The sequence below is a fragment of the Plecotus auritus genome (genome assembly GCF_963455305.1).
Source record: "Plecotus auritus genome assembly, chromosome: 4".
Lineage (NCBI taxonomy): Eukaryota > Metazoa > Chordata > Mammalia > Chiroptera > Vespertilionidae > Plecotus > Plecotus auritus.
In genome coordinates, this window is record NC_137775.1 from 127,415,492 (window position 1) to 127,439,563 (window position 24,072).

Here is a 24,072-nt window from a genome sequence, read left to right on the forward strand (position 1 = left end):
GGGAACGGTAAGAGAGCTGGGAGAGGGAGAGAGAGATAGAAACATCAATCATGAGAGAGACACATTGATTGGTTGCCTCTTGCATGCGCCCTAACTAGGGTCAGGGTTGCAGCCTATAACTGAGGTATGTGCCCTTGACCAGAATAGAACCCAGGACCCTTCAGTATGCAGGCCGATACTCTATCCACTGAGCCAAGCTGGCTAGGGCTCTGAGTCCTTTTTGACTAGGCTTATCCTGGGCCCTAAGTCAGTCTTAGCAAAGAATCCTGCTAAGGAAATCATCCCCCAGTCTTTGATATCTGATCAAGTTCCTTATCATCCACTTGTGATGTCTCAATACTTGGCCTGCCTTTAGCAAGAATCCTGTTAGGTCAGTTAAGCAAGTATCCCCCCTACCCTTGATGTCTCCTCTTTTAAAAAAAATACATTTTATTGATTTTTTACAGAGAGGAAGGGAGAGGGAGAGAGAGTCAGAAACATTGATGAGAGAGAAACATCCATCAGCTGCCTCCTGCACACCCTCTACTGGGGATGTGCCCGCAACCAAGGTACATGCCCTTGACTGAAATCGAACCTGGGACCCTTGAGTCCGCAGGCCGACGCTCTATCCACTGAGCCAAACCGGCTAGGGCAGCCAAACCGGCTAGGGCCTTGATGTCTCCTCTTATCAGTTGTCCATCCACTGACTCCTCACTCTGTTGTCTTTACTGTATTCAGAGTTGAACACAATTACTCTCTTCTATTTCATGACCCCTACTGCAATAATTTTGAATAAAGTCTTCCTTACTGTTTTAACAAATGTCAGAATAATGTTTTTTAACAGTCCCAGTCAGGACCCTTTGTTGTGTCCACTCTCCTTAGCAAGTGCAGAAAGGGTGTAGATCATGGGATGGGGGAGGCTTGTGGATTTGGGGCTCCCAGAACAGACTTGAAGGCCACAGAGCCCAGGAAGAAGTCATGGAGATCACAAGTGTTTTCCATTTATTCTGCTGTGACATGGTGGAAAGGACACTAGACTCAGAGTCTAGCAAATATAAGAAAGTTTTATTTTTAATAATACTATTAAGACTTAACTTTAGCTCAGACCCTAAGGAAAATGGATAATTTGTTCAGACTTAACACATTCTTTCTATACCCTCTGCCTCATATAATTCTACTTTCTTCCTGGAGTCCTAAGAATTATGTTTCAGATTCATAGCAGAGGCCACAAACTGTCATTGTTATGACCTGCTCTGGTGAATTCTCTGACAGGTTGTCAAATATGTGGTCTTGTGATTTCTTTGATACTCTTCACTTTTAAAAATACTCTAGAGGTAACTCTGTCTTAGGTTTACAACCTGGCCTCTCCTATGACTATGAATTCTATTTGGCACTCTGGGACTTCCTATTTATTAAAAAAAAACACCCCGATTTAAATACAGTGTTGAGCAATATGGCACCTTTGGCACAGAGTTTTCCAGCCTGAGGAGCAGGTTCCTGATTCTGTGAATCAGGAGGCTGGCCTTTATCACTCAAAAGGAATGAGAGAGTCATGGGTAGGGGCCCACCTGTCCATCATCAGAGTGGGAAGGCTACTTGGGAATCACATTAGCATTTTTGAGAACTGAGTCTGCCTCAGACTCCTTATAAATACATCTTGACTCAGCCATGGTGTGATAGATACCTTTGGGACATGAAGTGGATACTGTTCTTTGGGGCCCTTATTGGGCCCAGCATCTGCGGCCGAGGCAAGTTTTTTGGGTAAGTTCCCCTTGGACTTACTACTGCTTGGTTAGTTGAGAGATATGGGAGGCAGATGAATTTGGAAATGAATGGCTGATGCTACTTCAGGCGGTTTGGCATCGAGAAAAAAGCTCTGGGCTCCAGTCCCAGCTCTGCCCTGTGTCATCCTGGACAAGTTACTTGTCTCTCAGGCTCAATTTTACCTGTGAAATCAGGACTAGGTAGTCTCTGCAGTCCTCCCCAGCTCCCTAGTCTCCTGCCAATTATTTTTCTTCCTAGTTCTTATTTGTCCTGTCAATCCCAGGCATCTTCTGTTTTCTTACTGCTATATAGTATTATGAATTAACAAGTTACCAGAAATTGTTTCTAATTTCTGTCCTGCTTAAGGGAAAACCTAGGTCTTAGGTGTCTTGGTTTTACCTCTTTGTTAACAGTGAAGGCTTAGTAGAGCTGGTGCTTTCTCATTAGCACCTGGGACATGGAGATTTGATAGGTCTTGCCTAGCCACAGCTCTGAAAATTGACACGCCAGGATATACCTGTACACTGTGTACACAACATGCTCCACACGTAATGCTCTGTGGTTTGCAAAGGAGAGGACATTTGGGAGGTAGGAGAGATGAAAGGATGCCATGGTACCCTGCTGGAAGATTGGATTCTAATAACTCATTACTGCATAAATGCTTTGCCATTTGCAAAAAGCTTTAGTGCGCCTTATCTTTTGGATTACACAACAACTCTGACAGGCAAGGGTGTTATTTTCCTTAATTTAAACATGAAAAAACTCAGCTTCAGGAAGATTAAGAAACGCGCCCAAGGCCACTTAGCTGGTAAGCAGGGGAGCTGGAACTCTGAATGCAAAAACCATACCCTTTGCTGTAACACAAAGTAATCAGATAGAACCCTATATTTCACTGATCTATCTATATCTACCTGCTCACTCTATTATACTATCTGGCTAAAGGGACTTTGGGGTTGTTTGCTGTGGTAATTACATTAGCCCCCCCCTTATATGTGAGGGATGTGTTCCAAGACTCCCAGTGAATGCCTGAAACCACGGATAGTACCAAACCCTATATATATACTGTGTTTTTCTTATACATACATACTTATGACAAAGTTAATTTATAAATTAGGCGCATTAAGAGATTAATGATAATAACTAACAATAAAATAGAACAATTATAACAACATGCTGTAATAAAAGTATGTGCATGTAGTCTCTGCTTCTCAAAATATTTGATGGTGCTGTACTTACCCTTCATCTTGTGATGATGTGAGATGATGTGATGAGGTGAAGTGAGGTACTCAGGATGGCGTGTAATTGAAAATTTAAGAATTGTTTATTTCTCAAAATTTTCATTTAATAATTTCAGACTGCATTCTTGGGTAACTGAAACCAGGAAAAGCAAAACCATGGATAAGGGGGAACCACTGTACTTACATGAAACTGAGTAATTTTTATGGTGATGACTTCTGCTCACACCTGGTCTCTACTACCAAAAGCTTAGAGGCCCTTAGGCCCAGCAGGTGGCCAGGTAAGGAGATTTTCCTCAGGCAGTTCAGTGTAATAACTAACTTGCTGTCAAGCGGGCTGACACCTGGAGCTGTTAGGCTCCTGCTGCAGCTATGCAGGTGGCTGAAAAATCTTTATTTCTCAGGATACAGACTTCTCTTACAATACAGGGGGCACCTGAGTTGAGACAGCTGGGCTGGGCCCTGGAGTCCTGACCACAGGAGGGGGCACAGAAAGTGCCTGGGCTAATTGCAGATGGTTTTAGTGCCGAGCTCACCCCCAAACCTGGTCTCACCCCATAGTACAGAACCCAGCAAAGATAGTGGAATCCTTCCTGGGGTCCACAGACATGTCCCAGAAGGGGAACATTTAGATCAAGGATAAGCTGGCCTCTGAGCATTCAAGTAGTTGGGAAGCCAGGGCACACGTTGGCTTGGAGGGGGTACAGTGCTGAGGAGATGAAGGTGATGTCCTTCCCCCCCGCCCCCGCCACTCAAAGCCTCCACCCTAGGCTCTGTTCTTTCTACTCAACTCACTGACTTCCCTAGTCTGTCTCTGCTGGTGTCTTCTGCCTTGGTCTTCAGTCATTTTAAGGATGGGAAGGTGGCCAAGATGCCTAGAGATGTGGGGTGGGCAGAGAACAGGAAGTAGTTGCAGAACTAGTTGCAGTATCAACTGTAGCTGGCAGGCATTTAAGAGTTCTGGGCAGCCGTCTCTCAGTATTCGTGATAGATGCTAAGCCTGGCTGGGGATGCAGCTAAGAAAGGTACAAAGACCAGGCCACTTGGGGAGGGACAGAAGCTCAGCACCAAAGGGACTATTGACTGTCCAGAACATGGGACAAGGGTGAAAGAGTGAGAAGGGATCACCAACCATTGTGTAGGCAACAGTGGGACAGCCCTGGGTATCGGAATGGACCAGAGTTACCAAGAGCTGCCAGAATACCCGTGTAGAGAGGTGAACATGGCAACCTGCAAATCCCATCATATCTCCCCTCCCAGGCCAATCTTCCATAGTCAGAAGGAGCTTAAGGTCTTTGAATGGATTTCCAGATGGTGGACATAGGTTGTGTTCAGCCACCCACACAGGAAAGGGCATTTTCCAAAGAGAGACGATCACAAGAAAAAGGCTGCCCTTCACCTGGCGCCCACTTATGTTCCCGGTTTTGATGGACTGATGTTTATGGAAATAATGTTAAACAAGCTCTTCTCCCCAATCACTCTAGGTAGGGAAAACCTCATGGGTGATGGGAGTCGTCCTAAAGCCTGGGTGGGAGCTTGCTAGGTAACTAAGGAAAAGGGCTAGGTGTCTAGGCAGAGGGAACAGCATGTGCAAAGGCATAGAAGGGCAGAGTACATGGTGAATTTAGGATTTAATTGAGGCTGGAGCCAAGAAGGTATAGGAGGGAGAAGTGGAGAAGAGATAGATGGGGAAGGACCCGACCAGCCCTTTGTCGATGTAAAAAATGTCCAAACCTGTAGAGAATTTTCATATAAGTTGTTCTGAGTTTATTTGAACCAAACGGATGACATGCTGGGAAGCAAGCTCTCAAATGCTCCAGAAAATGACAGTTTTTGCAGTTTCTTTTATATATTTGGAATGAAGGAGAAAAGGTAAGGAAGATTACAAGAAGGTGGGGATTATAGGAAAGTTAACAAGATTATGTGCTCCCTTGAGGGGTCAGAAGTAGAGGCATTCAAAGGTGTGTGAACCTGGATGCATGGGAACAATGGACAAGGTTTGCTTAAGGTGAAGGTAAACATTTTAGAGATCTGGACGTGACTACCCACCAGGACTTGCCCAGTTAGGAACTGATGATCAGATTACTCCCTGAGGTTACTTTTGGTTAGATTGCCGAGCCCCCTTTTTGGTCCGAATCTTCCCTGCTGCCTCTCTGAATACTACAGCTGTGTCTTTAACCTCTGTAGCTGGGCTGCTGAGGGTGTGAGGAAATGGGCTGCGAATTTAATCATCAGCGCCAGTGAGATTCGCTGTGGTCCGTTGTCATGGACTTCCAGGGGTATGGAAGTTCTGTTGTGAAGTAACCACTTTGGAAAAAGTAAAACAAATGCTCTGGGTGAATGTGTAACATGATTTCGATAGTTCTGAGAGCTCCTTATTTTTATGTTCCTCTTTTTCTCTCTTCCTGTTCTTTTTCTCTCCCCTGCTTTGTGATTGCTCTCGTCAGTGCTGTATTTTACAAATGCCTAATTTGCCAGTATCAGTGCACAGGCGCTTTCTAGAACACCACTTCTAAGACGTTCTTTTCCTGGAGTGTTGGGGGTGGGTTGTGACAGAGCCTGGGTTTGGCAGATGGGCCCTGGGATTCAGCCAGGAGGAAGGATTTCCCTTCTGCTGTAAACCCTTCCCTTTTTGCGAGGCTGCCTGCCAGTGTCAGGGAGGTGGTGGTTTGACTCCCCATCCTCCCAGGGCTGCAGGCCCATGCCTAGCAAGCCTGTTGGGTTCTGACTGAGAGCTGCCCAGCCAGTGGCTTCTCCACTCTGGCCCCAGCAGCACCCAGGGACCCCATTAGCTGCCCACCTCCCAGGACCCTGTAGAGACCAGATGAGTTGGGAGAAAGTGAGCCTTTGGCACTGGCATTTCCTCCAGACCTGCCATCTGCAGGACCATGTCTCTTTGGGCTGGGCTAGACCTCCCAGAGATCCTGGAGAACCTCACAGAACAAAGTTACACCCTGAGAGTCCATCCGGATTGAGCTGGCTTTCTGAGGAGGAGATGCTGAGCTGCCACGTGAGGCTGCACGTTTAGCTCCCTGTGACAGAACCATTTTCTCTGTCAACAGGTCCTTCAGCCCACAGCTCTCTCCACCAGCGCTTCCTGCATTCATTCGTGTCAAAGGGATGACGCATGTGACAGTGTTGAGTGCAGATTCATTTGGCCCGTCACCTAGCAACGGCCTAATGGCTCCCCTGGCTACTTGAGCGGGCTGAGAGCACAAAGGCAGCTTTTCAGGCTCGTCCTTCTCCCACCCACACACAGGACTTCGGGGGGCCTCTACCCCTGCTGCTGTCGTGGATGCTAAATAGTGTATATGAAACAAGTGCAGGACAAATGGCCAAGGGGGGCTCGGGACCGGCCGGCTCCCTCTGGGCCCTCTCAGGGCCCCCTTAGGAGGATTGAATCCCAAGTTCAGCCCCAGCACCTTGGCCTTTATCTAATTCAAAAATTTTTTAAAAAATATATATTATTGATTTTTTACAGAGAGGAAGGGAGAGGGAGAGAGTTGGAAACATCGATGAGAGAGAAAGATCAATCAGCTGCCTCCTGCACACCCCCCATCTGGGGATGTGACCACAACCAAGGTAAATGCCCTTGACCGGAATCGAACCTGAGACCCTTGAGTCCACAGGCTGACGCTCTATCCACTGAGCCAAACCGTTTAGGGCTAATTCAAATTTTTATAGGATTCTGGAGCTGGATGCGATCAAAAGAGCACCCAGTCTCCCCACTTCTGCTAAGAGGAAAATAGCTAACCCTTCAGGGATGGAAGGTCTGTTCTCTTTTCCGGCTCTTTCCAGCACGGAACTTGGGCCAGAGTTACTTTCTTTAAAAAAAAAAAGGTATTGAATTAAATTTTATTTTTTTAATTGAATTTATTGGGGAGACATTGGTTCACAAAATCATACTCAACAAAACTTCCTCTGCACACTGCATCGTGCGTCGGGCCAGTTTCAGTCTTAGCCCCTGACAGTGAAGAACTGCTTCTTTATGTCTTGAGTTAGCTTTGCGTGTAACTCAGGAACATTCCTTTCTGCAAAATATATATGTTTTTCATTATAAAGTAATATGACCACATTACAGAAAACAGATACAAGGGGGGAAAAAGTCAGTCATCCATAATTCCACGACCCGAACATAAGCACTGTCAGCATTTGCTAGATTTCCGTTGTCTGTTTTTCTTCCAATGCATCTGCTTTTTCCATACTTGTGATCATGGCATACATACAATTCTGTGTCCTGCTCTTTCACTTAATATTTCCCTTAAAGTTATACCATAAGCACTTTTTCATATTAGCCACGTAGTCTTGTTTTTAATGGCTATACATTATAACCAAAGGCTAGACCATTTCCTCTCACTCGGCGCAATTATGTCTGGGATAGTAGGCTGGGGCTTATTTGCCAGCTGAAAGCTCACCATTATCTTTTGCTTCTCTCTCTTTTTCTCTCTAGGGATCAAGTTTTTAGGATTAACGTCAGAAATGGAGACGAGATCAGCAAACTAAATGAGCTAGTGAAATCAGACAACTTGAAGGTACCTGGTTCTTCCTAGTCCTCTTGGGTATCTTCTAATTTTGGTGGGAGAAGTCTTGTACCACTGGCATCATTTCTGGCGTTTCTGTCCTGGTCAATGTGCTTTTCCAAGATTGAGAGGGTTAAAGGGGGAGACGTGCTGTACATCATAACGGTGCTGGGAAGTGGGAAGCCTCAGCCGTGGGCTCCATCTTCCCATTTGCCATTGACTTATTATTATTATTTCTTGGGCTTTGCCAGGTATTGCCTGCTGGACAGGTCGGACCAGATAGACAAAGTTTGCCTTCTTGGGCAGAACCCAACTCCTCAGGGATCACCCTGCCTTCTGGCAGTTGTTCTAGAAGAATGAGCTAACTCATTATGCCTTTTACCTGAACTGTCCTTTAACCTGGTTTTTCTCTGTTATCTTCAGCTCAACCTCTGGAAATCTTCCTCTTCCTTGGGTCATCCTGTGGATGTCCTGGTCCCGGCTGTCAGTCTGCAACCGGTCAAATTCTTCCTCAAGTCCCAAGGCTTAGATTACTCAGTGACAATTGAAGACCTGCAGGTGGGTAAACCAAGGCTCCTGACTTGTCTTGCGTAGGACAAAGCAGCCAGAGTGGACCTGAGACATTTCCAAGGTCTGATCTTATTTTTCTCCATTTTACAGATGAAGACATTGAGGTTTATGGAAGTAAAGTGCGCTGACTTGTTAGAGGAGCATGTTGTAGTAGGAGGGGCATGATAGGGAGGGGAATCAGACAGATCTGGATCCAAATCCTGATTTTGCCAACTACTATTTGTGTGACTTTGGACAAGTTTTTAACCTCTTGAGCCTATTTCTTCATTGGTAAAATGTTAATAGTGATAACTACTTCATAGGATTTATTGAGAAAAGTGATTAAGTATATGTGAAATGTCTAACAGTGCCTGGTATGTCAGAAATGTCCACAAGTATTAAGTCTCTCTCCCTTTTCTTATTTGAAGTCAGGAGGGAAGAACAGAGCAGGGCAGGTGTTAGAGACCAGTCATAAAAAGCATCCTTTGAGAAAGGGGGAATGTCACCAACAGCCCCAGCAGAGGGAACACCACCCTAGCCAGGCATCAGTCTCACGACCTGTATTTAAACAGCAGGACAGTGTCTGGCTCATGTTCTCTCCTTCACCGAGGTAGGCTATGGACTAATTGGTGATTTGGCCCGGGAGTTTCCTGATGGCGTGAGCAGCTGTGAGCTTATTAATCATCCTCACATGTCATAGACATCTGCCAGGAGCCTTCAAAGTATGAGTGGTTATAAGAATTTCTTTGTTTCTGAATGGTTTCCCAAGCTGTGTATTTCAGAGGCACTGGATACCAGATGCGGGCTGATGTCTAGAGAATTCATAGTATAGAATAACAAAATAGCATATATATTACTTCCAGGGAGTGAGTGAGTTTTGAATGGGGTGATGTACAGTGGGCCCCAAGGAGTACGATTTTACAGATATGTGGAAGATAACTGACCTCCTTTACATCTTGGCTTTTGGGGTGCTTGATCTGTGTGCCAAAGGTGCCGCCATCTTGGCTGGCTCATGGACCACGGCATGGCAGAAACAACGTGAATCTCCATCTCCAACAGACCACTTCACAGTGTTGCCATCTCTGTTTTAGGCCCTTTTAGATAAAGAAGATGAAGAAATACAACACAACAAAGAGCAAGAACGGAGCAGTAATAACTTCAACTACGGGGCCTATCATTCCCTGGAAGCTGTAAGTGTTTCAGAGCAGGTTAAGATCAAGGTTATCCATCTCCTGGATTTTGTGACCCCTTTCCTTACTTTCAGGAGGTACTCATCCTCAGCATGACATCCCTTCACTGTGGGGCTAAAATGTGTACACTTGGATTCCTTTCTAATTCTTGGGTTGTTTAACGCCAGCACCTAAGGGCATAGTGAAAAGACAAACCACATTTTCTCCCACATGCATCCTTCTTTTCTTAAGCAACCCCTTAAAGAAAGCCATGAAATAATTGCAATCACTTCCAATGCTTGCAAATTAACCTTCTTGTACCCCACCGTAATTCTTGTATTTTATTCACCTATGTTAAAATGTTACTTATTCTAAGCAAGTAGATAAAGTGATTATTTCAAGGTTAACCAAGTATTTCCACTCATTTATCATGACTACTTAGAATATATATTTGTTCCATAATGCATTTTGGTGCTGTGTTTAGTTAGAAACCACTTTATATAGATGACTGACTTTCAAGGTAAGCCAACCCTTTACATGCAAAACTTGGAGCAGAATAATTTAATACGATAATTGGAACTTGAGGAATCAAGAGGAACTAATAGAATGGAATTGCATCACATACAATACAGTTGTCTTATGTCCCTCAGTGTATTCTTCATTAATCTGGAAAGTACTATCTTAGGATCTCATGCCAATTTAAATTGGTATTTGCCTTCCTATACCTGCATGTTGCTCTTTATGTCCAAAGATGGTGCTCCTGACATGCTGGTCATGAGGCGTATACTTTGGGTTGTTTTTCTTCTAGTGAGGGATTATTTCAAGGCTGACTAACTGTTTGCACTTCCTTCCCATGATTATCAGTAGCTTTGTTTATTGTGTACACTTCCAACTGCATTGCCCCTTGATCCTTCTTGTGACCAATGACATACATCTGCAAAACAGCTGGACAAAGTTAGGAGTTCAGACCAGGGCCACAAACGAAAGCAGAGCTCAGGGTCCAAACAGGGATTAAACCCATGATGTTAGCTTCAGTAACACCAGGCACTCCCTAGCTGAGCTAACCGGTTGCAAATGTCACCCAAGACCCTGGAGACATCATCGCTCGCTTGCCTGCTTCGGGAGCCTCACTTCCTTATTCGCTGGCTTTTGGTTTTTGTTCCCTGGTGTTAGGTGCCATTGTTACCTGTTTTACAGATATCTCTTGTTCCCTGAGAGGCCTTTTACTGTGGATTGGTGTACCATCATCTCCTCTTGGCTTGATCAGATTTAGTTGTTTTTTTTTTTTTTTTCCTAAAACCAGCTTTTAAGAGCTCATCTCCTACAACCACTTAGGTCTTAGTTCTCTAATGGGAATTTCATGTTTGTTTCTGCCAGGGTTTCTAATTTCAGACCATTTGTGTGTGTTGTGGTTGCTGTTATTTTTGTTTGTTTCTCAGGTGAGTTTTCCCTCTCCAGTCTGGACTCATGAAGCGTTTTGACTCTTTCCTCTCGTGGCTCAGGGTAGGCATCCGGCTTTCGCTCCACTTTCGAGGGTCAGTGGATAGAGTTTCCAGGCCCTTTTCATGGCTCAGTTGCCAATTCCCAGCTCTCAAGTTCTAGCTCCTTGCCCCACACATCCTGTGCCCTCTATTCCCACTCCTGGTTTGCTGTAAACCCTCAGCAGCTGAGGCATATGTGTGGGCTTCATCCTCTGCCCCCCACTCTGTCAGCTTGTTTCCTCTTCATTTCTGGCACCTGCCGTTTCCCCCTTTTCTGCTTTTTAACTTGGCTGTGAATAATTTTCATTGTATTTTATCTGGCTTGCCTATGTATTTGAGGGATGGTTTCTTGCTTCAATTTGCCACAGTGAATGCAACTCTGATAAATCCTTTAAGCTTGATTTTATTCTATGTGTTGATTGCACATTTTCCTCCTCTGTAAAGTCCTTCTTTCAATTTTAAGGTCTAAATATGAATTTTTTTATTTCCTTTTTTTTTGACCCTCAAAAGTTTTGATCAACTAAGATGGATGAACCCTATTTAACTCATTCCTAGCCATGATCAACAGCTCTTCACTTGTTCTCTTAAAGCCTTTAGAGGAATCATCTTCAAACTGAGTGCCTGTCCACTGGAATGCAGGAAGAAACTATTACCACTTCTACTTACATTTCTGTATATATATAGTGCATGCTAATATATATATTTCTTAAATATATTTCTTTATTGATTTCAGAGAGGAAGGCAGAGGGAGAGAGATAGAAACATCACTGATGAGAGAGAATCATTGATTGGCTGCCTCCTGCATGCCCCCTACTGGGGATTGAGCCCACAAACTGAGCATGTGCCCTTGACCGGAATCGACGCTCTATCCACTGAGCTAAATCAGCTAGGGCCATGCTAATATTTTTTTTTTTACTAATGGAGAAAGTGGTCAAAAAAGTTTGGAGATTTCAAGAGCCTGGGCTAAACTGGGCCACGCTGTTGATCCAGTCCAGTATGGTGCAAAGGGCCACACTGTTGGAGCAGTGGACTAGTTTAGTGGACTATAATTTTGTGGATGGATACAAGTGTACTATTTTCTAGAAAATTGTAGAAAAGGACTTTTTAGGCAGTTCTTTAAGAATAAGCATTCCATGCCAATTATATTGTCAACCCCATGGTTAGAAGGCTGGAAGAGATCGTTAAGATCATCAACATAAAGTTCACAGATACCTACCCAGAGCTGAACAAATTTTTAAGATGCCTCTCGGTTCACTTTCTCACGCTTCAGATTTACCAGGAGATGGACAGCATTGCTGGAGACTTTCCTGACTTGGCGAGCAGGGTGAAGATTGGGCATTCGTTTGAAGACCGGCCAATGTATGTACTGAAGGTAAGGCCCATGTTCTTTGAAGGGCCGAACTAGACACGGGCTCCTGGTTCCTTGTGCCCAGGACCCAACTATCGGGCCTCTGCCAAGGGCAGCTTTTTAGGACCTCCTTCAAATTTGGTCAGACAGGCAGTCTCCTACTTGCGCATTCTCATTCCAGGTTTCTACTAAAAGGCAAGATTAAGGGGATATCTTGGGGCAGGCAGAGCTTGTGGTGTGGGCGTGGGGCTGGAGGAGGTTAGTATTCTAGAAAGCTCTCAGGCTATACACAGTCTTCTTCCTTCATTCCCACCTTCTGTAAACAGCAAGACAAATTGGGATAGTTCTACAAATTCCATCCTGCTTCTAGGGGTACTTATTTGAAAAGCAATCTAGGAAGCTAATTTTAGGGTTGATGTAATTTTAAGCCCAGCCTCTGATCCTTGGCTGCACAAAGCCTAATTTCTAGGTATTTCTAACAGATTCAGGTCTATTTTGGCAGAGGAGGTAGATAATTTATGGCAGTAACATAAATTACATAAATAATCCAGCTGGATGAATAAAAAAGAATTTGGAGATGTGAACGACTGAGGATGCTAAGAATTTGTCAACCTCTAGCTTCATATTAGCCCTGAAGAACCCAGGCTTATAGCAATGGGTAAATTATCAGCAGGAGGAGACCTGCCTCGGAGCTGTTTGCTCAAATAATCTTCACACATTTAGAATATTTGCCTATCTGATGGAGACCCTGGCTTCATTAGCACTGAGCTCTGTCAGGTAGGGGAGGGGGCATGAAAAGGCAAGACCCAGAATTCATTTAGTGCCATTTACAAAGAGCTAGAGTGAACCCCCTCTTCCTCTTTTTCAAAACTGAATTCATTTATTGCATCAACCAGAACGGGCTGGTTCAGGCACTCTTGTTTCTCTCTGTTGGGATACCATTTGAGGTTTTTCAGGAGACACAATATTATCTCTAATCATACCGGCATTAGTTCACAATAGCAATTGTTTCCCTTTCCCATTTGCTTCCAACCCTGGAGCTTTGGCTGGGCCAGCCAGCCAGCCAGCCAATTAAGTTCCCTAGTCACTGATAAACTGATAAATAAGTGGTGACCTCAGGAACATTTGGTCTCTGAATTGTCTTAAATAGATTCAGTGACTAGGAACAAGCTGGAGAGAGGCGAGGTGGGCTGAGAAACGGGGTCAGAAGGGTCATTTTCTGGTCTCTTTTTCCTTCCACAGTTCAGCACTGGAAAAGGCAGTCAGCGGCCAGCCGTTTGGCTGAACGCAGGCATTCATTCCCGGGAGTGGATCTCACAGGCCACGGCCATGTGGACTGCGAGGAAGGTCATGTCACCTGGTATTAGGCGAGAATTCTGGTGGGCTCGGGGTGCCCCTGCAGCCTCCCATTAATCTGGGTCCAGGGGATAAGGTGGGAAGGCACAGTAGGCCGGGGGCCTTTTCATTTCGGAGCAGCAAAAGGTCAGAGCCCCTTGGTCAAGACTCTGTGGCTAAAGAGTGCATTCATGGCAGAGAGCAAGCTAATGAGTTGCAGAGGTGGCCCTGAAACACTGACCCATAGTCAGCTCAACAGAAAGGAAGCAGGGCCTTGCCAGCAGCAACACTCAGATGAGCTCTGTCTTTAGCCATTTGCCAGCCCCCCAGACCCTCAGGGACCTCACGCTGTCTCCATGTCCCACTGGGAAGCCCTCTTTGAGCCAGCACTGAGAGAAGAGGGGGCGTGTGGATAGGGAGGATCCATCTTCCCTACTCCTAGCATGGGGGCTCAGATTCCTAATAACTTCTAATGTGTGGCTCTCTGCTCCCCTGTCCCACCCCCTGGAAAGAAAGAATAAACCAGACAGCCCAGGACCCTGCAGCTGATGTCACCATGCAGCCATGCTCCCCCAGGTTTTCAAGTGCTCTGAGAGCCGGGTCTTTGATGGTGACAGGGAGGCTGCGGAGGGTGGATGCTGTTTTAGGAGCTGGGCATCTGGGGAAGATACACAGGCATAGACCTAACAATCCAGCCTTTGAGGGCATCGCTGACACATTTATTATCTCTGCTTAGATTGTATCTGATTACGGGAAGGATCCAGCCATCACCTCCATCTTGGAGAAAATGGATATTTTCTTGCTGCCTGTGGCCAATCCTGATGGATATGTATACACGCACACTGAAGTGAGTAATACCAAGTGGGCTGCTTGGAGTTAAGACTTGTTTGCTGAATTCCTTGCTTTGCCACTAAATAGTTGCATGACCTTGGAGAAAACTGCCACAATGTGCATGTTATAAGCTCCCTTGGGGTCTCATTTTCTAGTCATTCTCTGAGCTGAGAATCACCAGGGAATATTTTTTTTCTTAGAGAGAACAGTCTAATGAACTTCCTACATAGATCTTGAACAATTATCAACACCTTACCAATCTTTTTTCCATTTCTTTCCCTCCCACACATTTTTTCCTGATGTATTTTAAAGCAAGTCCTAGACATCAGGTTATTTCACCCAAAACTTCTTTAGTACACATCTCTAGCTAATGTAGTTAAAACAAAGAAACCACACCTGCCACTATCACCTTTAAAAAAGTAATGGAGCCCTAGCCAGTTTGGTTCAGTGGATAGAGCACTGGCCTGCAGACCAAAAGGTCCCGGGTTTGATTCCAGTCAAGGGCACATACCTTGGTTGCAGACTCCTCCCTGGCCCAGGCCCTGGTCAGGGCTCATGCAGGAGGCAACCAATCAATGTGTTTCTTTCACCTTGATATTTCTCTCTGTCTTTCCCTCTCTCTTCTGCTTTCCCTAAAAATCAATGGAAAAATATCATTGGGTGAGGATTAACAACAACAACAAAGAAGTAATGGAAATTACTTAAGCCAATTTGTTGCAATTAGGATCTAAATGAGATCTGATCCTGCATTTAAAAATATATATATATTCTTTGATTTCAAAGAGGAAGGGAGAGGAGAGAGAGACCAATGATTGATTGGCTGCCTCCTGCATGCTCCCTACTGGGGCTTGAGCCCACAAACCAGGCATGTGCCCTTGACCGGGAACTGAACGCGGGGCCCTTCAGTTCATAGGCTGAGGCTCTATCCACTGAGCCAAACAGGCTAGGGCTGATCTTGCATTATAAAAAAAGATTTTTAAAATTGATTTTTAGAAAGAGAAGAAGGGAGAGGGAGAGAGATAGAGAGACATCAAAGTGAGAACAACATCTATCTGCTGCTTCCTGCCCCTTACTGGGGATTGAGCCTGCAGCCCTGCAGGAATCAGGAATCGAAGTGGCAACCTTTTGGTGCAAGGGATGATGCCCAACCAACTGAGCCACACAGTTAGCACATAACAGTTAGCACTATCTCCTCTTCCCACCATCTCCTCACCCCTGCAACACACACACACTTAACTTTTAAAAAATATCATTCATTTTTAGAGAAACCAAGTAAATTGTCCTGTAGCATGTTGCACATTCTGAATTTGCCTGATGGCTTCTTGTGTGCCATTTAATTTATTCTCTTATTTCCGCATTCCCTATTTTCTGGTAGTCAGATCTAGAGGCTTGGTTGGATTCAGATTAAATTTTTAGGCAAGAATGCAATAGTTGTGGACTTCCTATCACATTAATGATCATTCAGGTGCACAATGTTCATCTGTCCCACTTTTTCTGCAGCCAAAAATGATTCAGTGGGTTCAGATGGTGTCACCCTGGTTCTTGCGTTATAAAATTCTCACGAGGGCATTTTGGGGGAGTCTTTCTCTCAGAACCAGAAGGGCTCAGCCTCCTCTTTTTGGGGTGAGAGGACGGGAGCCCTGATGATTCTCCAGAGAGAACTATAAGCAGCTCGCCCCATCCATGGTGCCCATTTCCATCTTTGGTCCCCAAAGAAAACTTTCACCTTTCTTGTGCTCTGGCTTATCTCTGGATGTTTGTTCCTTCCTGGGTGGATTTTTCAGAACCGACTTTGGAGGAAGACACGGTCCCTACATCCTAGAAGCCCCTGCATTGGTGTTGATCCAAATAGAAATTGGAATGCTAGTTTTGCCGGTAGGTTGGGGAGCTGGTTTTCAAATCCTGTTACCCCTGGGTAGCCTGGACCACAGGACTCCAAGCTGGCAGAGCGGGAGCCGGGTTCCAGGCCAGCTCCATTGCTGATTCACTGAGAGACTTGGGCGAATCCCTTACGCCCTCTATGTCTCATATTTTGGTTTTGTTTTAAAAAAAATTTGTGTGTGTGTGTGTGTGATTTTGAAAGGGAACAACTTAGCAATTCTGTCCTCCTGAGAGAACACTAATATTTAAAAACCATCACAGTTTTAGATATACACATCCATGCCTCTTCCTCATACCCTGGCTGCCTCAGCTTGTCCTGGGCGAGTTACTGGATGGGTGGAAGGGATCCTGGAGGCAACTCAGAAGAGAGCAGTTAGCACTTTTTTTGGTTTTTGTTTGTTTTGCTTTGTTTTTTAATCCTCACCTGAGGATATGTTGTTTTTTTTAATTAGTATTATTGATTTTAGAGAGACAGAGAGAGAAACATTGATCGGTTGCCTCCCATATGGGTCTGACCAGGGATTGAACCAGAAACCTGGGATGTGCCCTGACCTGAAAGGAACCCGCCACCTTTCGTTGTACGGGATGACACTCCAACCAGCTGAGCCACACTGACCAGGGCAAGCGAGTCACTGTAACAGACAAGATCTTGCGGTCTAACCTTAGATACATACATATGTGATGGAAAGAGAATAAGAATTAGGACACCTGGGCTGGAAGTTCCTACTGTTTAAAATCATTCTCACAATCGTGCCAACTGTGTGTCACGTACTTTCCCATATATTATTTTATTTACAATTCTTCCGACCTAGTGAGTGAATTTTATTATCTGAAATGAGACAGTGGACAATCTTAAGAATTTATGGTTGAGTTAGGATCTAAACTCATCTTACAATTCCAAATTCAAATAATTCTCTTTCACTGTTCCACTGATGTTTTTTTCTCAATATCGACTTGCACAGTACTTGCCTAGAAATACCACACCAACCAGTGTGCGGGGGGAAATAATGTGACTGGGAAAGGAGCTGATAAAAAGTTAGGTCAGATATTCCACAGCTGGAGTGGTTTTACACACCAGATACCTCAGGGAACTATATTGTGAAGTAATATTGAAGACAGTATTTCTAACACCTGACAAATAATCAAGAGATTTTAGCCACAACAATAGATTATTTTGGCAGTGCTTTGCCATTAAGATCTGAACCAAGAGAACAAGTTGACACCAGAATAAATGGAGTCATTTTCATTATTAATTGGTATTCATATTAATTATCTAGAATACTTATTAATTACATCTCATTGTCAAGTGTGATATTAATTATTTATGACAATTGTTAATGATACAATACAAGGTCAACTACCCTTTTAAAGGAGTTCTGCCAGTTTTCTTTCTCAGCTGTGGCAGATCTAACACCCGACATTCCACTCCTGCACCTCAATATACACACACCATGGACTAGGGGCATCTAACAGTGACCTGTCCATTGCCAATACCTTCCGTCCATCCTTTGGATTGTGGATCCTTCATTTCTGTTTTTTTGGCCTATGGGTTAATGTTTCTGCTTGGGCTGCCTCCAACAGGAAGGGGAGCCAGTGGCAATCCTTGCTCCGAAGTGTACCATGGACCCCATGCCAATTCAGAAATAGAGGTGAGGTCGGTGGTAGATTTCATTCAACAGCACGGGAATTTCAAATGCTTCATCGACCTGCACAGCTACTCACAGCTGCTGATGTATCCGTATGGGTACACAGTAAAAGAGGCCCCAGATGCTAAAGAGCTGGTGAGTAATGGGCTGCCTTCCACCCAGCCCCAGGCCTGCTTTACCTTCAGCTGCTGCCAAGGTGGTTGTTCTACAACTTTATAGGGAAAGTCTGGGAGCCTGGGCTTATTTCTTTAAGGGCCCAGGCTTCTTTCCCTGCTTATCAGACCTACAGGGATAGGAAGAAGATGGTGCCCTTATTTCTGTGTTTGCTGTGACTTCCAAGAACCACACCTGATCCTTGCCTTTCCTTCTCACTTGTTGTTCTGATAAAAACTTATTGCAGACCCACTGCTTGCCAAGAGCTGGGGTGGCACTGTGTTGGGTGAGGGGGCGGTGCTCCTCATTCCAGTTAAGGTAGAGTTAAGTAAGATGTAGGCCACAGCGTAGGGGTGCTCTGTGTCTCATACAGTGACTCACCCTAGGATGTGAACAGGCATGGAGGGTGGACTGAGGGAGCTGGGCTGACATCCGCAGAGTGACTGCGGGCCTCTCCCCACTGTGCTGGTCGGCTTTCACATGCCCCTCGGCCCAGGCCTTAGCTAGCCCATAAACCTCCCAGCAGATACAGGGTTCCTTGGCTTGGTGTGGGCAGATTCTGGTCTCAAGTAGGCACTCTGCATAGGACACATCTATATATGGCAGCCCCACCTCTACCTCCACTCTGGAATACCCAACTCTTAGAAGGTTTTCTCTTGAACATACTTGGCCTCACCTCATGCTCGTGAACATGACATTCCCTTCCCTTAGGATAGGTGAAGATGGTGCTGCCTGTACTAGATTCCTAATGGGCTGATGAGCAGCCCTCCAGGTCTTTGGAGAGCTGGAGTGTATAATACACATGCTTTCAGAATGCAAATGCGTCTTTTTTCACCTCCTTCTTTACCCCCTTCCCCAAACTAGTAGTAAAGAACTGGGGTGTGATGGGAGGAGTTCCCCTCATTTTGTAATCAGCCTTATCTTTAGTTGGATAGGAAAGAAGAGGAGACCAGAAGGGAAAATTGGGGGAGCAGCTGAGAATCTTCCAGACCATTACAGTGCAGAACAGCTGAGGAATATCAGGCTGCGGGATCCACTCTTTCTCATTCCGCTGACTCCCCTTCCTAGGACAAGGTGGCGAGGCGTGCGGCTAAAGCTCTGGCTTCCCTGTCTGGCACTCAGTACCACGTGGGTTCTACCTCTACCACTGTCTGTAAGTATTTATTCTTTATTTAGAAAGGCTTTGAGAGGAAACTTGAAATAGAGCAGGAGAAGAGCAGCAAGTTAGACTTCCTCCACTGTAATCTGATTGTCTTTGTTAGTAATAGACTAAAGTTATGTCAAACCTGTGTGGTAATAGCTGTTGCAGGCAGTCATCTTCATCAACATCATCACTGCTATCTCATGCCATTTATCATGTGCCCATGATGACTTGCCTGCCAGGGTGGTATGGTCTACATTCCTTATCTTCCATTAAAGATCCTGACATGGTTTATCAAAAATTCATCAAGCCCATCATTCCATTTTCTTTTTTTCCTCCCCATCATTACATTTCCAATGAAAACCCATATTTGAATTGGCAGACTCAGGTGGTAGTAGTAGGGTGGATGAGACTCCTTCACCTTGCTATCAGAAATGAACACGTGTTGGAGCATGGTAGGGTGGGAACTGGGTTAAGGTGTCCTACCAACAGTGGTTAGCATCAAGCCAAAAAAGAGAAAAAACCACACCAAGACCCCAAATCTGAAGATGGTCTTGAGGCTCAACACCTACAACCTCAACCTCATTTTGAGGAAATAACCTTTGTTTTGGTTTCTCACTGGAGTGTTTCATCTGAACAATTCACTCTATTCCTGCTGAGTTCCTTCCAGTCCCTATGTTTTGTGAGTCTGATTTCTAAATTAAAAAATTGAAGAAAATGATCATTCTCCAAGACACTAGCTATAAATGGGAAATGTACATACAAATGTGGGGAGCTCAGCTCTGACCCCTTTTAAGTTAGTGTCCTTCTTTTTCCCGCTAGTGCCTCCTCTGTAGTTTCCAACAGTGGTATGGTCTACATTCCTTATTTTCCAGAGCCCCTTAAGACTTGCTGATACTCGATTTGTTTTTTCTTCCGTACTGTAACCCACTCTCCCATTCTACCTGCTTTATCTTCCATTAGCTATTCTCTTCAGTCTTCCTCTTCTGGGTAGATTCTTATTTATTTATTTATTTATTTATTTATTTATTTATTTATTTTTTATTGATTTCAGAGAGGAAGGGAGAGGGAGAGAGATAGAAACATCAATGATGAGAGAGAATCATTGATCGGCTGCCTCCTGCAAGCCCCTTACTGGGGATTGAGCCCGCAACCCAGGCATATGCCCATGACCGAATTGAACCTGGGACCTTTCAGTCTGCAGGCTGACGCTCTATCCACTGAGCCAAACCAGCTAGAGCTATGGGAAGATTCTTCATCTCACCTCCAAGGTCCTCTGTCTCGGCCCTTGTCTGTGTTTCATAAGCCACAATGCTGCATAAGACAGTTAGCATGATGTTGGTGTTTGTGTTGCTAATTGCAGCAACAATTTATTAATTATTCATGCTTTATTATTATTAGTGTTGTTAAATGGGAACTCCTCAGAGAATAAACACATCAGGGAGTTTCTCCATCCTCTGCTTAATTAGTTAGAATCAAGTCCTGGACCAAAGAGAGCTAAACAGACTGGGTAGGAGCTCTCTGAGGAGGACCTCTCAAAAGATCTTTGTGGGTCATCAGGATCCTGACTTCTGGATCAAATACCAGGTTAAAGAATGGTCTTGTCCTCTGACATCAAACGCATTCTTCTCCCCAGCTTAGCTGTGCCAAAATCATGAGATACTCATCAGATGCCTTCAACAGAAGAGGAGGAAGGCTCTTCTGAGTTTTTTCCAGGAGACATTATTTCCTACCTCTTTTAAGAGCCCATCTTCTGTATTCTTTAAAAGCTTTGTCTGCCCTCCTTGCTTTCCAAAAATGTAATCAATTTTTGTATAATAATACTTGAACTCCATGGGTTATGGAATATGCTATACAAATAGTTGATGTTTGCCCTTTGAGAGCTGGACTTTTTCTTGGGCTTACCATTTTAGATGAGAATCATTCTAAAATCAATGAAAATCATTCTAAAAAGGAATTCACATTTTCTTGCCCTTTAAACAGATCATGTAGAAGAGATTTAAGCTCCTTTCTTTTTCTTTTTTTATTGATCTTAGAGAAAGGAAGGAAGGGAGAGAAAGAGAGAGTAACATGGATTGGCTGCCTCCCACATGCACGCCAACCGGAAATTGAAGCCACAACCTGGGTATGCGCCCTAACCCGGAATCAAACCTTTTGGTGTATAGGGTGACGCTAAAACCAACAGAGCCACACCAGCCAGGGCTAAGCTCCTTTCTTTATGACTCAGTGGCCTCCTGAATATCAATTGTTATATCCTGAAGGCTTACTGTACCCTATTGGACTAGTTAATCCCTGTGTTAAACAGCCTGGCCTGTTTTGCCTCTTTAATTCTGTGTCTTGCTTTTTAGAGTTTTCATGTCTCCTTCCTCTGGTCAGACTGTACTGCTTTCAGGCCAACTGTCTCCAGCAACCCTTTCCTTTCCTCTTACTGATTTTGATCTACTAAGGCCTTGGAAACAAGTTCTCTGGGCTGGGTTGGCTCATTAGATTGTGGGTATTAAGGATGGCCATTACAGCATTGTTTATAGTCACAGAAGACTGGTAATCCACAAAAACTGCTAAGCATATAACGGTCCATCAGTAGAGTGCTGGGGAAAAAAAGCACATTTGGTGCATTCTTCAGTGAAACAGTCCTAGAGTGTATGAGGTGGGCCTATGTGTGCTAATAGGAAATAACCTTCAAATGTTAGTTAAGAAATACAGTGTACAGGACAGTGTAAATAGTATGATCCCATCTGTGTTTAAAGAAAAAAAAAGAGTAGATAGACTTTGAACAGGGACCCAAATAAAGTGAAGTTCATGAACTCGATCACTTTGCTCAGCAGAGGTCTTCTTGTCGCCTTCCTGAATTTTGAATGCTCTGAAATAGTTGAGCTTGCTTGTGTATGTAACCTCTAGACACCTCTGGTGCCACTGCCTGTTTTTTGTTATTCAGCATTTTCTCAGGATAGAGAAAGGCTATGGCAACCGCACAAGGATTTCAGAGAGTGTAGGAGAGCATGTCCCATCCTCTCAGGGAGCAGGTACTCTCAGTGGAACCATCATCTCTAGAAAAATCACAAATGGTATCATGAAAAACAACCCTCAGGAACAATGGAAAAACGAAAGGACCCATATATTTATTTAACTGACATGTAACATGCCAAATGGACTAGAAGGAGGTTGAAGAAAGCATAGGCTCTATCCTGAGATGGACTTGGGTTTAAATTCTACCCTTGCCATTTTCCATCTGTATTTCCCTAGATAAATTACCCATTCTGAGCCTGGATTTCCACATCTGAAAAACAAGGACAATAATACCTACTCTCATTGGGTTTTTAAAGGTTAAATGAGATCATAAATGTAAACTTTCCAGTATAATGACTGGCTCCTGGTAGATGTACAATAAGTGATAGCTGCTATTGGCATAATTAGTTTATTTAACATCATCTACACTTTTACACTCTTACCCAATATTTGCTCTGGTAGAGTTTGAGAAGAAGCAGAAAAACGGGTCTCTTGCTTTCTCCCCAGCCTTTTGGCAGAGGGATGTTCTAAGGGCTGTGCTTTCTCCCTGGGTACCAGTTATCTCTTGCTATGTAAAAAGTTATCCTAAAACTTAGCAGCTTAGAGCAAGACACAGTTATTTTTTAAAAAACTGTTTTTGTGGGTCAGGAACTCAAGAGTGGAGTAGCTGGGTGGGTCTGGCTCGGGGTCTCTCATGAGGTCAAGATGTCTTCCAAGGCTACAGTCATCTAAAGGCTGGACTGGGCTGGAGGGTCCGTTTCTTCCATGGCTCCCTCAGGTGCCTGGCAAGTGGTGCTGATTATGGGGAGGCCTCAGTTCTTCACCACATGAATCTCTTTTAGGGCTGCTTGTGTGTCCTTACAACACGACAGCTGGCTTTCCTCAGAGCAAGTGGTCCAAGAGAGAGCAAGGTGGAAGCCACAGTAGCTTTTATGGCCTAGCCTTGACAGTTCCACACCTTCATTTCTGTAGTCTTTTGTTATACAGGTCAGGTAAGCCCTAATCACTGTAGGGGGCACTATATAAGGATGTGACTATCAGGGGACAAGGATCATTGGGGCTGTCTTGGGGGTTGTCTACCATACTCAGTCTCTGTAAAGATTGGTTTTGCATGACCTGCAGGAATCTATGGAATTAGTGACAAGGTGGGGATGAGGATTTAAAATCTCTTCATTTGAGACTAGTGAAGACCCTCATGGTGGAGGACAGCCTGAGACATATGGATCAGGCCAATGTCTGTGTCATAGGCCTAATGATTTGCAGAAAGAACTCTGGGTCCCTAAAGAACCACAGGCAGGCAGAACTCCCGGCCTCACTTAACCCTGAAAGAAACTGTGCTTCAAAGGTGTTTTCTCTTCTGATCTGCAGATCAAGCTAGTGGGAGCAGTGTTGACTGGGCGTATGATAATGGCATCAAGTATGCATTCACTTTTGAGTTAAGAGATACTGGGCACTATGGGTTCCTCCTGCCAGCCGACCAGATCATTCCCACTGCAGAGGAGACCTGGCTGGGGCTGAAGACCATCATGGAGCATGTACGAGACCACCTCTACTAGATGAGGAGCCCGCTCTGTCTACACTTATATATCCTCCAATGTATGTGCGCATGCTGAAGCCATATTAAAGGGAGATTATTCCTTCATATGTGTCAGAGCCCTCTGGCTTTGGAGAGGACAGAGGCCAGCCCCTCTCCAGTGCCCCTCCCTGAAGTTCCTACATTGGGGTGGCACACCTAAGAGAAGGGCTTCTGTCACTTGCCATATTTTTGTTCTGTTGTTTCTCTGAACCCTTTGTATACTTTTCCTTGGGCCACTCTTAGGATCACCCCTTACTGGTGGCATGTCTCTACCTCATTTTTAGAACAAAAGGGTATCTGCGATGGTTCTCTAACCTCATTCAATCCAGCCAAGCTTGGTGACCTTGCTCTGGTGGGGGCCCTGAGGCAGGTGCTGTGGGAAACAATGCGATTGGTCTCAAGGATGATACAGAATGAACTTCCTTTAATTTATTTCACTCCTTGAACATATTTTTCTT

At 44.6% G+C, this 24,072-nt stretch overlaps 1 protein-coding gene across 2 annotated transcripts; it reads left to right on the forward strand.

Annotated features, from left to right (window-relative positions):
* Nucleotides 1-1,672: 1,672 nt before the first annotated feature.
* Nucleotides 1,673-23,594, forward strand: CPA4 (carboxypeptidase A4; the record flags this gene model as incomplete). 2 transcript variants are annotated; one of them, XM_080664659.1, is made up of 11 exons in its annotated part: nucleotides 1,673-1,740; nucleotides 7,429-7,510; nucleotides 7,922-8,056; nucleotides 9,139-9,237; nucleotides 11,968-12,069; nucleotides 13,288-13,392; nucleotides 14,117-14,227; nucleotides 15,996-16,086; nucleotides 17,674-17,873; nucleotides 18,960-19,044; nucleotides 23,407-23,594. In XM_080664659.1, 11 exons carry the CDS (start codon nucleotides 1,673-1,675, stop codon nucleotides 23,592-23,594), a joined length of 1,266 nt encoding a protein of 421 aa, XP_080520785.1. The 2 variants fall into 2 exon arrangements, with proteins under 2 accessions (XP_080520785.1, XP_080520786.1); XM_080664660.1 differs by lacking the exon at nucleotides 9,139-9,237.
* Between the last annotated feature and the right edge of the window lie 478 nt (nucleotides 23,595-24,072).